Source organism: Phyllostomus discolor, chromosome 2 (assembly GCF_004126475.2).
Source record: "Phyllostomus discolor isolate MPI-MPIP mPhyDis1 chromosome 2, mPhyDis1.pri.v3, whole genome shotgun sequence".
In the NCBI taxonomy this organism is placed as follows: domain Eukaryota; kingdom Metazoa; phylum Chordata; class Mammalia; order Chiroptera; family Phyllostomidae; genus Phyllostomus; species Phyllostomus discolor.
Window position 1 is genome coordinate 181,257,186 of NC_040904.2, and position 16,876 is coordinate 181,274,061.

Genomic DNA, 16,876 nt, shown 5'->3' on the forward strand with positions numbered 1-16,876 from the left:
TCTCAGTAAGGAAGAATTGATTTATAATTGGATTGATTTCTTTCATCTTTAGTGCTGTAATCACCAAGGTTTATCAGTTTCTCTATTTTTTATTTTTTCAACTTAATTATGGATTTTATTTTACTTGCTAAATAAGGTATTTAGATTAAAGAGAGAAAATTTGGAATATTAAACAGTATTTAAGAGTGGTATTAAAACAGTATTTAAGAGCAGTATTAAAGAAGCATTATGTAGACTTGCAAGCTATTATTTTTGTGGCTCTCTGTAGTTGTCAGTGAGTGGGTGGGTGACTTTGCCTTTAGGGGACATTTTGCAATGTCGAGATATTTTTGTTTTCATAACTTGAGGAGGCTACCTGCTGGCACCTGTGGGGAGTAGCGCACAGAATAGCCCCACAACAAATAATTACCTGGCCTCAAATGTCAGTAGTGCTGAGGTTGAGACCCTAATGTGTGCAACACGTGGCTTTAAACATCCTTAAATTTTAAACTCTAAGTACCTAAATTAGGTTTATGTTAGATTTTTTAACATAATAAAGATTTAAGTTTTACCTCTTCTAAACCAGTAATTATTAAATATGTTAAAACATTCTGTTTTTAAAATAAGATAACATGTAGCAATTTTGTAAGTGAAGTTCTCTCCAAGGTTGTAGCCAGCTCTTCCCCCCTTTCAAATGAGTGCCCTCTACTGGTCAACTTATTTGCTTTTATAATAAATAACAATGAAATACCTACTAAGTATGAATATTTTTCCTGTTCAAATTCCAGGTATCATTTTATAAATATATACAATTTAATTAAAACTTTCACTTTAATTATTGTTTAAGAATCTAAAGTATCATTTTATTCTCTGCTAATATTAAGATTACTGTATGGACAAGTTAAGCCTAACTAAATATGTAGGTGAATATTTTTAATTAAGAAAGGCAGTGCAGCCCAGTGAGAAAAAAATAGGGGAGGTTATTTTGTTTGAGGGAATGAAGTGGCACAGCGGCTCTGAATTTCATTGCCAGTACACAGGAGGTTCAATGCTTAGTGTTAATGGGGTGTTAGAAGGGCCTATTCAGAAGTGGCAAATTGCAACAGTTCACATTTTGTAGATTTTTATAGGATTGTAGAATAGTTGTGAGCACCTGAATTTTAGAATAACACAAAATCCAGGTGCTTTATTTAGGTCAGTTTAAGAATAAGTATTTACTTAATATTAACTATTTAGGCCTGAATGTTAAAAATTATTGGACATGTCTTATTCTAAACTTGAGTTTTTATAAATATAAAGCTTTAAAATATACAAATGAAAGCTGGTAATGCAAATAAGTGAAAGGAAAAAGCATTATGCTTTGGTATTTCTTAAGATTCTGCTTTTAACAATGCAACGAATTCCTTAACTCCACAAATATTATTCAGTGTCCACTTTATACCATACAGCCTTCCTAGGGGCTGGAGACACACTGAGGAGCAAAAGGGACGAAGCCACTGCCTTCATGGGGCTTATTAGTCTCTTAAGGTGTATTTTGAAGAGCAGTGTTTCTAGACAGTGGCCCAAATTATATATAACTTAATTTAGAGGCTTAGTGCTTTAGGAGGGCAGTAGATTTCTTGCATCTCTTAACTGTATTATTTATCATAGTGCCTGGGTTTATGGAACAGTTACATTATTGTGATCTTAAATTCATAGACATGGGTAGTAAAAATAAAATATTTGAGAGAATTAAGTAGGGACATAGTGCTTACCTTGCATAATTTGTCAACTTTTTATTTTTAAAACTTTTCAAATCTGTGGAAAAGTAGTAAAAAATAGTATAGTGAATACCCTTTATTCTTAAATGAGACATCTTTATGTATGTGTTTATGGCTGCTTTCAACTACAATGTGAGTTGGGTAGTTTTCACCAGAGACCAATTACTATCTGGTCTTTTACAGGAAGTTTGCTGACCCTATTCTAACAATAAGAACATTTCCTTGTATAACCACAGCGCAGTGGTGAAATTTAGGAAATTCGATATTGATACAAAAAAATATTACATATATAGTCTATGATCAAATTTTGTCAGTTTTCAAAATGTTCTTTTTTCTTTTCCTTTTTTTTAAAGTAATTCCTTCTTTTCCTCCTGATCCAGGATCAAAAAATAAGTTGTCACGTCTCAAAGTCTGTTTAAACATACAACAGTTTATTAGTTTTTTTAGTCATTCACGACAGTGGTACTTTTTGAAGAATTCAGACCAGTTTTGTCTGATTGCTTCCTCATGATCAGATTCCGTTTAAACAGTTTTGGCTGGAATAGTGCCAAAGTGGTGGTGTGTCCTCTGTGCAGCGCACCAGTAGGCCCAGGTCTGTCCTGTTATCGGTGGTGTTAACATTGGTTATTAGGTTAAGGTGACGTGTGTTTTCTGTCTGTAAAGCTGTCTTCTCTCTCTTTTATAATTAATGCGTATTCTATGGGGAGATATTTTGGGAATATAAGTATCCTGTTCAACATATATGTGCCCGGTGGGATGTAGCATCCACTGATTATTCTCACCAGAATAAATTACTACCATAGTGATTACAAAATGGTAGTTAATCTTCTAACTCTGTCATTACTGCTACATTTATTGGTTGACATCTACCATAAATAATAGCCCTTTACTTTCTCATCACTTCCCTTTTTTGTTTGTTTGTTTTTTATTTGTATTAGTATGGAATCATGGATTCTTTTTTTTTAGTCAATGTGTTAACGTCTCATACTATAATTATTAATTCCCAGATTTGTTTTTGGTATAGCCAGTGGACTCTTTTTCAGCTGGTCTCTATCCTTTTGACATGTCCCCATCAGTGTTTGAGCTCTTCCTTGCGTTACAGTTGTTCCAGGTTCACCTTGTTCTTTCCATGGCACCACCTGGATTCAGCTAATTAGGGCCCAAGAGCCCTAATTTCTTCTAGTGGGGAATGATATTTAAAAATATCTTGATGTAGCCCTGGCTGGTGTAGCTCAGTGGATTGAGTGTGGGCTGCAAACCAAAGTGTCGCAGGTTCGATTCCCAGTCAGGGTACATGCCTGGGTTGTAGGCCATAACCCCCAGCAACCACACATTGATGTTTCTCTCTCTCTCTCCCTCCCTCTCTCTCTCTCTCTCTCTCTCTCTCTGTCTCTCTCCCTCTCCCTCTCCTTCCTCTCCCTCTCTCCTTCCTCTCCCTCTCCCCCCTTCACTATCTAAAAATAAATAAATAAAATCTTTAAAAAAATATCTGGATGTTAGGTATGTTTATTGCAATTGGGGTGTCATTGCTTGTATACCTTTCTCAAGGGACAGAGCTAAGAAATATAGTGTATTTTAAAATCATGAGTTCATTCTTCTTCACCTCCCTCCATATCTTCTTTCTCTAATGGTGAGAACCCTGGTTCTACCTTGTGGAAATTTTAATGTTAAATATTAGACAGCTGTTGAAATAAAAATGATATCTTAAATCCTGGTTCTTGTAGTATTATGTAAACTAACACAGACTGAGTGAATTAACATTAGATTAGTTTCTTTATTTGTATAATTCGAGTTAGATATTTTTCTCCATTGAGAAAAGTAGGGATCCTTTTCATTTTCAAAATATTCTTAAACCATATAGGAAAATATTCAGGAAAAGATTGCACTGTTTGTCTACATAAAAATTAAGACATCTTTAACAAAAATACAAGATACATGGAAATCTGGGTAAACTATTTCCATCATATATCCATCAAGAAGCTTTATTATATAACTTTTAGAAAAAGGCAGATATCAAAAAGGAAAAGGGGGGTAAGGATATAAATAGCCAAACTATCCACCGGAAAAAAAAAAAACAAAGAACAAAAAACAAGTGACATATAGACATAAAAAGATACTTCATTAATATAGAAGTATAAGTGCAAACAAATAACATTTTTTACTTTCATGTTGGCTAAGATTAAAATAACAGTGCTGGGAAGGCTGTGGAGAAATGTGTACTACTCTTTATTCTATAAATGGGAATATATAATCTTACAGCTTTCTGGTCATTTTGGTGATGTGTGTTAAAATGAAAGCTGCATGTTCTTTGACTACTTCTAGGTTAGTTGAACCTCTAGGAATTTATCCCAAGGATTTAGTTTGGTAAGTGTTTAAGGTGAATATATAGGGATGTTTATTGCAGTGTTGTTTGATTTATTTTTAAAAGTTTTTTTTCCAATTTTTTTAAAAGATTTTATTTATTTATTTTTAGAGAGGGAAGGGGGGAGAAAGAGAGAGAGAGAGAGACAGACAGACAGACAGACACATCAATGTGCAGTTGCTGGGGGCTGTGGCCTGCAACCCAGGCGTGTGCCCTGACTGGGAATCGAACCTGCAATGCTTTGGTTTGCAGCCTGCGCTCAATCCACTGAGCCAGGGGCCGTTGTTTGATTTTTAAAAGTAGAAATTTACATGTCTACCAGGGACATGTAGATATGGGAATGGGTAAAGCAATTTATGGTTATCTATACAAATCATAGTATGCAGTTGTTGAAAAGGACTAGGTATTGACATTGAAAAATGTCCATTATATAAGTTAAGCTGTGTCATAGCACATTGTGTAGAGTCTGATTCCATTTATATAAGGGAAAATATGAACATAAAATATTGTAGGACTTATGTCAGACTTCCATTCTTTGTAGTTAGTTTGTTTGTTTGTTTATTTATTTATTTTAGAGAGAGGGAAAGGGCTGGGGTAAGAGAGGGAGAGAAACATCCATGTGAGACAGAAACATCAATCAGTTGCCTGTATGCGCCTCAGTCAGAGACCAAACCTGCAACCCAGGCATGTACCCTGACCGGGAATCAATCTGGTGACCTTTTGGCTTTGCCATATGATGCCCAACCAACTGAGCCACACCGGTCAGTGTTGTATTTGTTTTTTTTAAAATGAGCATTTACTGTTTGAAAGGTGAAAGTAAATGTTCATTTTTGAAGGAGAAAAGTCCCTTATATATTAGATTATTTCATATTTACTTCCTCCCTTTTAAAGACTCAACAGATTGGATAAAGAAGATGTATCTTGGATAAAGATATTAGTGTCTGGCTAAGAAAAGAAGAGTGAGATGTGTAATACAAAAGATGAAAAATAAATTGGTATCTATAATCATTAGGATTGGATCTCTGATTGTTTAGGCCTCACATTCTGACCTTGGCACCAAGTGATCATTTGTGGGAGAATATCACATGACTTCAGCGGGTTACAGATGTGTGCTTATCATGTCTTTATTTTTAAAGACTGTTGTGCAGCTTTTCCTTGAATTTATTGAGATTATTGAACCAGTTTTATCTCTTGGAAGTGGTACAAATTTTATTTTCTCTAGTGTTAAACTAAGATTTGACATTCTCATTATTTCAAGTATTTGTCATTGTGAAGATGTCTTTTTTTCTTTATCCATTTAATGAACATCTTAACAAAAAATTCTCTCATGAGAACAAGCTCTTTTAACTAAACCCTTGTTCCCTAGTGATAACAGAAATCCTTCATAACTTTCAGAGTTTTAGCTTTCCTTCCCTGGAGTTTGTCCTGCTCTATTACATTTATTTTGAAACACAGTGAGTCGTTTTGCAAAAAGTAGTCCAAGTATAGATATCCAGTGATTTTATAAGGTATGGTTAGTTTTAGTAGCCAGTGGCCTGCCTTCTACATTTTTGCCTTATAATAGCATGTATAGTGTAATATATAAAATAATACAGTTTTTATAATACTTTTCATTTGATAAAGGGATTTTCATAGTTTTTAATTCTAGTGTGTATACAAAGTCCTGTGTGTTATGTACCCACTTTCATAGCCAATGGAACAGTGTCTTAGAGTAGATGAGAGATAAGTACTTTACCCACGCTCATACCACAAGTGGTGTTTCTGTGGCTGCCCATAGATTGAAGATTCAGGAGTGTATCTCTAGCCTAGACTTATGTCTAAGCATCATAGTTGTATATCAAGCTGCCTACAAGTCATAGCCACAGAACAATCCACAAACATAGGGAATTCAGCATGCCCCAAATTAAGTGCCTCTTTTCCCCTATCCTCCCCCTTTCATTTCCCTCTCTATTCATTTAGCTCTGCCATTTAAGAAAATTGAGATATAACTCACATAGCCTAAAATGCATCCTTTTGAAGTATACAGTTCAGTGGTTCTTGGTATATTCACAGAGTAATGCAACTATCACCACTATCTAATTGCATTACATTTTCATCACCCCATAATATTTCCATCCATAACATTTCTTCACTTAGAAAAGAAGCCTTATAACCCCAGTTCCTCCAACCAGCCTCTGGCAACCAGTAATCCGCTTTCTGTCTGTATTTTCCTGTCCTGAATGTTTCATATAATTGGAATCATATATGAGAGAGGACCCCCCCCAAACCTAGAATTTGTAAAAAATTTTGTTTGTATTCTTACGTCTTTAAACTTTACTCACCTTCAAAGTACTCTCCATTTGATGTAATAGACCTTTCGAGACTTTTTTCCCACTGCTCAAAACAGTTTTTGAACCCGTCCGTTTTGATGCCTTGTAGTGCTTCTGCCATTCTTTTTTACCTCTTCCACATTGGCAAAACATTTTCCTTTGAGGACTTTTTTCATCCAGGGATACAAAAAAAAAAGTCACTTGGTGAGATCAGGTGAATAGAGAGGATGGGGCACAGGGGTCATGCCATTTTTGGTCAAAAACTGCTGAACACTCAGCCCTGTGTGGGTTCATAAATCACCTGTCATGAATTGGGCGAACACATTGAATCTTCAGAAAAATTCACTGAAGCTTAATGTAGCCTCTTACAACAACTCTAGTTGGTAAAATGATCCAGTTGGGTTCCTAGAACACTCACCTAGAGGAGGAAGCCTGTACCACATGGGGCCTACCCTCCAGAAGATAACTTTTTTGGCACCGCCCCTTGTAATATGTGGTCATTTTTTCTGGCTTTTATGAAAGATAGTATTTTCAAGGTTCATCTCTACTGTTGCATATTTCAATAGTTCATTCTTTTTTTACTGAATAATATTCTGTTGTATGGATAGGCCATATTTTGTTTATCCATTCATCAACTGATGGACATTTGGGTTGTTTACTTTTTTGGTCTATTTTGAACCAATGCTTTTTTGGTCTATTTTGAACCAATGCTATATACAAATGCTGTAAACATTTGTATATAGGTTTTTGTGTAAATGTAAATATTCAGTTTTCCTAGGAATACCTAGAAGTGGAATTGCTCAGTCATATGGTAGCTCTATTTTTAACTTTTTGAGGATGAGTCAGACTGGTTTCCACAGTGGCTGCAACATTTACATTCCCACCAGCAATGTATAAAGGTAGCTCTGCCAATTTTACCCGTTAAGTATTTCTCACAACTATTTAATCTTTTCCACCTGTACTGCTGTTGCTGCCTTAGCTCAAATTCTATCATTTCTTGTAATATTGAGTTGGCCAAAAAGTCTGTGTTCATTTTCCATAAAATAAAAGACACCTTTTTCATTTTTACCCATAACTGTATTGATTTGGATATTTTGAGTATGTCAGCTGTCTCCTGCATGGTATAACATTGATTGTTCTCAGTTAATGTCTCCATTTGATCACTGATCACTGTCAACTTCAACTGGTCTCCCTGACAGTGGAGCATCATCCAGTGAGAAATCTCCATTACCAAACTTTAGACCACTTTGACACATTCAGTCAGTCACAGCACCGCCTCCATACACTGCACACATCTTTTTTTGCCTTTCAGTTGCATTTTTACCTTTTTTGAAATAATAAAGCATAATATGTCAAAAATGTTGCACATTTTCTTTAATATTAAACTGGCTACAAAAAGTTCACCAATTTTGATGTTTTTTTTAAGTGCATGCTGATATAACAGCTATCATAATATAATCTAACAAAATTGTTTTGAATGAAGTTACTAGAGCTATTTTAAGGAGAAAACCAAGCAAACTTTTTGGTTAACCCAATGGTTTCCTAACTCATCTCCTAGCTTCTAATCAATCCCTCCCTTCCTTCCTTCCTTCCTTCCTTCCTTCCTTCCTTCCTTCCTTCCTTCCTTCCTTCTCTCCCTCCCTCTCTCTCTCCCTCTCTCCCTCTCTCTCTCTCTCTCTTCCCTCCCTCCCTCCCTTCCTTCATTCTTTTTTTTTTCCTTTTAAGATTTTATTTGCTTTTAGGGAGGGAGGGAGAGAAACACTGATGGGTTGCCTCATGCCTCCAACCAGGCACCTGCCCTGAAACCCAGGCATGTGCCCTGACTGGGAATCAAACCAGTGACCTTTCAGTTTATAGGCCAGAACTCAGTCCATTGAGCACACCAGTCAGGTCTAGCTTCTTTCTGTAATTTGCTGTGATTATGCTAACATTGAACCTGATAAATCTGACCTTCCTTTCCTACTTGAAAGCCTTTCATTATTTGGTATAAGGTGAAGTTCAAAACTCTTTTAATACAGCATTCAAACCACCCTCTGCTTCATTGTCCAGTTTCACTTCTTCTACTTACCTAAAATTCCCTCCAAGCTATAGCTCTGTTGAACTACTTGTGCCATGTATTCCACATACTGTTTCATGTTTTTGTGCATTCTCTTTGCTACTTCCTGCCTGCGGTGGCCCTCCCCTGTCCTCTCTTTCTTAATTCATACAAGCAAAGTTGATCTGTTCTTCCTGTGTGTCACTCTTGTACTTTGTCTTGCACATAGTGTTGCAGTATTTCGTTGTATTTTAATTATTTATTTACATTCATACCTCCTCCATCATACCTAGCTCTTTGAGGTCAAAGTTTATAATGCATGTGACAGTATATGACACTTACTAGACTTTAGTAAGTGTTCTGTGATGCAAGGGAGAATGGAGTAGGTAGGTGGGTATGAACTAATAAACCATTGTACATATATCCCAATTTCCTTTTTCCCCCCTATTTTAGTTTTAACTAAAGGCTATTGTACATGTTTCTGTTTTTGAGAATTAGCTGTCCACAACAACCTTTCGTGGCTTATAATCAATAGTGAGTAACATAGTCTATGATGGATTTAAATAATCTTAAAAGTTACAAAATACTTCAGCATTGAGAGAGTACATATTTCTCATTTTTTCCTATAGGTGTTACTTAAGAGCATTGCAGGTATTATAATACTTAACACATTAAGAAAAAGTTACAAGTATGACAACTTGTAAATCCTCAAATAATATGTTAGCTGACATTTTTAGAGGTTCTGTTCATATTTACAAGAGCATCTGATTGAATCAGCAGCATGAAGATGGAGATTAAATGGGATAATACTTTTAATATGCTTATCACAGTATTTGACATATAAGTAGGGCTCCCGTAAATCTTGGCTACTGTAATTACCATTAATAATAATATGGTTACCTTTAGTTTACATTAATTTCCATTAATTTTCTTATGGTTTTTGTTGTTTACTATAGCATATCTTCCAGCTGTCAAGGTTACTGCCTGAGTTGGAAAACTAAGTTGAGCATGTTGAAAGATACCATACTGAGTAACTAGTTATTACTAATTATAACAGAAAAATGACAAAACAGTGTCCTGGTAGTGAACTTAATCTCATTTTGAATCATTTAGTCTTAACTTTCAAACTTCTCTAATGGGTCTACAGAAGTTTCTATACATAAAACAATCCTTAAAGGCATGTTAATAAATTGGAAAACACTTAAAAAAATTATACAAGTCAATGCAAAAAGATGAAAAATCTAAATGGGCATAGGATATAGGTGATAAGAATAAATATTAAAATAAAACTATATAATATTATTAGTCCTCAGGGAGAAGAATATTAAAATAATAAGAATTTTTAGCCTAATGAACTGACAGTAGTTTAAAGAAAAATAAAAATATAAAATTTATTGATGAGTGGTGATAAAATGGGTACACTTTTTTTTTTTAATGGGCACCCTCTTAATGCTGCGTGAAAAAATACAATGAACGTGTATGCACCAACCACCTTTTTTGTGTCTTAACATTCTGCCACTTTTGGTTTAGATCCCTTTTCTTTTTCAATATGTAAAACCAAATACAATTGAAGGCCCCTGTGTTCTTCTCTGCAATCTTTGTCTTCCCTCCCATAAATGTTTTTAAAACTCTGTATTGTTTGGTTTATGTTTTTACACTAAAGTTTTCATATTATGTAAAAGTTGCTTGAATACATTTACTAAAATACTCTTACTATAATTTAAAAATTTATACCTTAGTTGTTTACTATAATTTAAACTCTTTTAAACTTGTACTTATGTTGGTAAGACAGTTTTATAGTGTCTGCATATATTTGCATTGAATGGATTCGTTCATTTATTCAGCAGACAGTGCTGATTACTTCCTGTGTTCAAGACTTACACACAGGGTCAAGTGGGAAACAAAACAGATGTGAGCTCTACTGTCATGGAGTTTAAAGTCTAGGAAGGGGTATGGACTTAAAGAATTGCATGATAAATACTTAGTTACAGATTGCAATAAAGGAAACATAGAAGTACTAAGGAAGGAGAGTGATAAGTCCTTTGGATTTTATTTTTAAGAATGAAAGGATACTATTCAAGGACTTTAAGCAACCAGTGACATTTAAAGCGGGTGACATTTAAAAATAATTACTAGCTGCTGTGAGCAGAATATATCTTATAAGAATAACAACAGGGCTCCCTGCTAGGAAGCAGTTGCAGGATATTGCATGCGACACAATAGTATCATGGTCTAGACCCTAGGGGATGGTGCTGGTGGGTACTTGGATTTGGAGTATATTTTGAACATAGATCAATGATGTGAGATTGTAGGTCAGTATTAAATACCTATCTAATTTTTCTTTGTAAGACATTTTAGGGTGCCTGCCACGTTAAGTGTATCTCTATTGTAACGATCATTTAAAAGGAAATAAACCATATTTCCTTACCGTTTACCAAAAGTGTCATTACTGTGTCAAAAGCTATGCACATTTGTATGATTCTTGATGAATGTTGGAATTGCTTTCCAAAAGGATTTTGCCTGTTTATTGTATCACTAGAAATGTTTGAGTTCTATCTATGATAAACTTCTGCCAGCACAATATTATTTAGAAAAGGTTTTTTTTAACTACTTAATAAAGTAAAACAATAGTACTTTAACTGGGAAAGAAGTAAAATACATGGAATAACATCCTGCACTTAATATTTCACTACATTGAGCTAAAGTGCTTTATTTTATCATAACTTCCAAAGGATGTTAGTAACCTATGTACCTGATCTAAAAGTTTATTCTATTTAAAAGGCTGGAAATAATACTAATTAAGAATGTTTGGTCTTGATCCTTTTCTATTCTTAACTAGTTTCTTTTTACAATCTGTGCTTTTTAAAACTGGTTGGGCTTTGATAACCTATACTTTCTCAGAGTGGTGGTTTATTTTTTAAGTAAAAAAGGAATAAATAATATGTGTTGAGAATACTTCAGATTTATGAAAAGGTATTTTATTAGCCTAGAATAGGATTGACAAACTTTTCCCTGAAGGGCCATATTGAGTCTTTGTGACATAGTCTTTTTTTTGAACAACCATTAAAAATGTAAAAACTATTCTTAGTTCATGGGCCAGATAAAAACAGATGGGCAGGATTTGGCCTGTGAACAATAGTTTGCTGAACTCTTATTTAGATTCTAATCTTGGGAAAGAGTTACTTACACTGAAGACAAAATTTTTTCCTGCCTTCATATACTTCTTTCTAATGCTTAACCTAAAGTTGGAACAAAATCTTTAGTATTTGTATATTGATTTTTGTTGTGCTTGTTTTCTGCTTTGTTATTAAACCTGTCAGGTTTCTTTTTTTCCCCCCAGATAATGCTTTGGCTTTTGACAGTTTTGTTCTTAAGTTTTTACCAGGTCGCATTGCCTTTTTATATAACTCAGTGATATTGTGCTTCTAAGGATGACTCTAGTTAATATTAACTTTGGAAATACTGAAGTTTTAACCTAAATCTAGTATTTCTAATCACAGATTCTGCTCATTGTTTACAAGTAGGTTGTAGATTACTTTTTTTTCAGTAACTGAATGTGACACAGAACTGTTAATATTTTTAAGGTTTGGAGAGGAAAGATTATAGGAGTGAGATGGGCAGGTGGATAGGTGGGGACTGCTTTCCCAGTCTCTCTGTCCCTTCAGTGGAGTATTCATCACAGAAACATGTTATGCAATACATGTGGAAACTACTAATACTCCACATTAAATATGTTTGAAACACAAAGTATTTGAAAATTTTGTAAATGGGACTTCATTGAGCTACATCTGGGAGGCATTATATATGGGCAGATAGATGGTGAGTAATACCCCCAGCCACCTCTTAAGTATAGACTTGTGTGGCTCCAGAAACTACAGTTTTTCATTTTGTTATTGGTAAAACATTTAATATATAAAGAATAAGGAAACTGTCAACTATTAGGTTGACTTGGGTTAGTATTGATGAGTAAAGAATGTGAAGTGACAGCAGCAGGTAAGGAGAAGTCTTTGGTCGCTAGCCACACCTGGGTAATGAGTGGATTGCTCTAAATTCCTGCTATTTCATTATACTTCAAAAACACAAAACATTGGTTTTCAACTTACAACATACAAGAGTTCTTTCAAGTAATTAAGGAAATAGGTGAAAATAGTAAAATGTCAACCAAACATTTGAATTTTTAGCAAAGACCTTCTTGCTTAAAAAATAAATACCCATCCCTTATTTCTGATTGGTTTATTATAGATAGTATGGAAAAATATAGTTTACTTTAAAAGTAAGCATGAGATCATAATCTAATATGGTAGTCTTTCACACTTTTAAAAATTAAAAGCCAAAAAGGGAAAGCATTTAACATAGCATCTAGTACCAGAAAAGAGAGAGAAGCAAGAGATAAACTATTTCTTAAATTATCTCCATCAAAGATAGCCTTTATTAACATTTTTATGTAATACATCAGTTTTTAAATATATGTACAGATACATTTATACTGATATGTACATATATTTGATTGTGATCATGCTACATATGTATAGATGAGCAAAAGTAGGTTAACAGTTGTATGTATGGAAGATAATACAATAAAAATAATAATTTAAGAATAAACTTGGTTTACGAACTCACAACTGTAAACCCACTTTTGCCCACCCCTAGAGATATGTATCTTTGTATTCTCCGACTGTAAACATTTTAAAATATATCGAAAAACATAATTTTTAATGACCATTCTCTTTTAGTGATGGAATGGTCTATAAAATGATTTATGAAATGAAGACACTTTAGTGCTAAGCCCACATGTGGAATAGTAAGAAACAGTGCCCCTGGTTTATACTGTATACCCATCAGCAGCCCTGCCTCTTATTCTGCAACTTTACATTGCATCATTTCTTTTTCTTTATCTTTTTGGAGGTCTGTTTTGGGAGAGAGTATGTGAAATCTTTAACCATGAGTATTAATCAAAAGTCAAGGAAAATTAGAGTTTCATTTTAAGAATCTGTTAATGTTACCTGCTCTCTTTTTCTTTACTCAGTCTTAGAGTTGCTTAGTCTCTTTAAGATATGTCTCTCCCCTCTCCACCCTGCCTTTAACAGAGGCCAAAAAAATTTGCAGATAGAATAATCATGCTTTTTAGAGTTATCATAGTATCCATCTGGCTGTGAGATATTGTTCCCAGGATTTCAGAAAGGGATAAGGGCATTAAAATCCTTGTTATTGGCCATTTCATTCTCTTTGTATTCCTTTAACTAAAAGTAAAATAGATGCATGACTTTATTTGTAAACTGATTTTTTTCTTGCCATCTAAATCATCCTGAATGACATAGTTCATAGAGCTATCCCATTTTTGTAATACTGATTTTTTATAAGAATTTTGGTCTTTTTGGTATTAATATATACACTTGCATTGTTGAATCTCGTGTAATATCTTTTTAAGAATTGTGGAGATTTTTACCAGAATTTAACATTGTAGCCATTTTTCAGTGACATTAAGTAAATTCAAAATATTGGGTAACCGTTAGTTCTGCTTTCATAACTTCATCACCCCAAACTAAAATTCTGGTCCCTCTGAACAATAATTCTTCAACCATACCCTAGCCTCAGGTAACCTCTATTCTACTTTTTGTCTCTGTGACTTGACCTATTTTAGGTACCTCGTTTAAGTGGAATAATAGGCATTTGTCTTTTTGTGTCTGACTTATTTCACTTAGCATTATGTTTTTAAGGTTCATCCATATTGTACTACATATCAGAATTTTATTTATTTTTTTAAAGATTTTATTTATTTCTAGAGAGAGGGGAAGAGAGGGAGAGATACATCATTGTGTGATTGGCTCTTGCGTGCCCGCAGTCGGGGACCTGGCCTGCAACACAGGCATGTGCCCTGACTGGGAATTGAACCAGTGACTGAGCCACACCAGCCAGGGCAGAATTTTACTTCTTTTTATGACTCAGTAATACTTCACTGTATTTATATACCACATTTTGCTTATCCACTTATCTGTTAATAATCACTTGAATTCTTTCTACATCTTGGCTATTGTAAATAATGCTGCTGTAAATATTAGCATGCAAATACCTGTTTGAGTCCCTGCTTTCAGTTCTTTTGGTTATATACCAAGGATTGGAATTGCTGGATCATGTGTTAATTCTGTTGTACTTTCTTGAGGAACTGCCAAATTGTTTTCCACAGTGGCTGCACCATTTTACATTCCCACCAGCAATGGACAGGAATCTAGTTTCTCCATATCCTTGCTAACACTTGTTATTTTCCCTTTAAAAAAAAATGGCATCCTAATGGCTGTGAAGTGGTAGCTCACTATGGTTTTGATTTGCGTTTCCCTGATGATGATGAACATATTTTCATGTGTGTATTGGCCCTTTGTCTGTCTTTAGAGAGATGTCTATTCAAGTCATTTACCCAGTTTTGAATTGGGTGCTTTTTCTTGAGTTGTGTCTAACACCTTTATAAAAGTAAAAGTACACCATAATAATCTAGACTGTGTTTCTCCCTTCTCAGGATTCCTACAGGAAACAAGTAGTAATTGATGGAGAAACCTGTCTCTTGGATATTCTCGACACAGCAGGTCAAGAGGAGTACAGTGCAATGAGGGACCAGTACATGAGGACTGGGGAGGGCTTTCTTTGCGTATTTGCCATAAATAATACTAAATCATTTGAAGATATTCACCATTATAGGTGGGTTTAAATTGACTATAATAACTTGACATGGAGGAGAAATTGTGTCTTCCATTTATTGAGTCTTTGCTAATCACCATGGATAAATTATCTAATTTAAGTTTTAGAATAATTATGAGGTAGATAATATCCCTATTTTACAAATGAACTTCTTGAGGATTAGAGAAGTTGTATAACTTGTTCCAGATCGCGTAGTTGGTGGTGGCGCTGGGATTGAAACTGAGGCCTGTTTGACTCTGACACCTGTGCTCTTAACCATTCTGCACTAAGGAAACAAAGCTTTATGCTAGAACCATTATAAAAATAAAAGCCATCAACAGAAATACGAAAATACCATTGAGGCAGTGCTACTCAGATAGCCTTAAAGATAAGTATAGTTAGTGTAGAATTTCTTGGAATTGTGTGTTAGATATTTAAGAACCACCACCCCCCACTCTAAAGTTGTAATAGATTGAAGTATTAGAACAATTAGTTTTTAAAGAAACTGACAAATTAGCCTAAAACTGACTACCTTTGTTAAAATAATCACTATTGTATTAAGTGTAGTTTGTATTCTGTTTTTTGAGGGTTTATAGTTTTCATAAAACTTCATATTAAGCAAGTACCCTATTCATCAGCTATGTTCATTTAACAGTGAGTTAGCCTAGTTAAGAGCTTTACCATATTACTGAACATTTCTTACATTTTTCTCTATAGTCTAGTAATTGAGAAAAAAATTTGGATGGGTGATAATATTTTTGTTGATTAACTGGCTTTTTTAATTTCATGCTGCATCTTTGAAATTCACTAAAAAATTTGAAGGAATATAAATTTTACCGCACATTTACAGTTTATGCACATCTTATCAAAGAAGGACTTACAGAATAAACAGTGTAGCAACATCAGTGTTGTCCACATAGAAATCAAAATCTTTTCCACTTGGCACTCTCTTTTGTGAGAAAGAAATATGAAAATTATGTTAATTTTGTAATGAATGCTTTTATTAAAAAATAACTACATAAACATTTAAGAATATATTATATATGTTTCAAAGATTATAATTTTAAAAATTAGGCATAGCATCTCATTTGGTCTAAAATTTTCGATATTTGTTTATCAGGTGACGTACCTGCATATGAACCTATTAGATGGTAGTTTTAGTATATTTCTAGGTATTTGACCTTTTAAGTGACACAGTTCTCTGTTTAAGATGGAGAAAAACAATAATGGCAGGGAGAAACAGGGAAAATTTGGTGTGGTGTGAACCAGGAATTACATTAAAAGTTTTCTTCCAGCCATATTTTATAGGAAAAGGTGTGTACAATTTTTGAAAGAGTTTTGTATTTTTAATACCTCTCATGTAACTGTTTCCTCCCCAGGGAACAAATAAAAAGAGTTAAAGACTCTGAAGATGTACCTATGGTCCTAGTAGGAAATAAATGTGACTTGCCTTCTAGAACAGTAGACACAAAACAGGCTCAGGATTTAGCAAGAAGTTATGGAATTCCTTTTATTGAAACATCAGCAAAGACAAGACAGGTAAGTAAAATTGTAATACAAATCTATTCTCTGCAAACCATATCAAGTGATTTTAATTATTAATCATAGGTTACTAATATATCTCCTAATAATGTCATTTTGGGAGCAGGAGGGCAAGAACATAAATATGTATACATATGCCTGAGAGCAAAAGTGTTATATTGTTTAATGTAATTTATCAATTTTTCTTTCCATTATATTAACATAGGAAGTAAAATGCTAT

At 34.1% G+C, this 16,876-nt stretch overlaps 1 protein-coding gene across 6 annotated transcripts in view; it reads left to right on the forward strand.

The window, feature by feature from the left end:
* Positions 1–16,876, forward strand: part of KRAS (KRAS proto-oncogene, GTPase) — a 48,260-nt gene that overhangs the window by 16,039 nt on the left and 15,345 nt on the right. For all 6 annotated transcript variants that reach the window (XM_036019249.1, XM_036019250.1, XM_028531644.2 and 3 more), the window contains exons 3-4: positions 14,957–15,135; positions 16,494–16,653. In XM_036019249.1, coding sequence (XP_035875142.1) covers positions 14,957–15,135; positions 16,494–16,653 — 339 coding nt within the window. The remainder of the gene's footprint in view (positions 1–14,956; positions 15,136–16,493; positions 16,654–16,876) is intronic.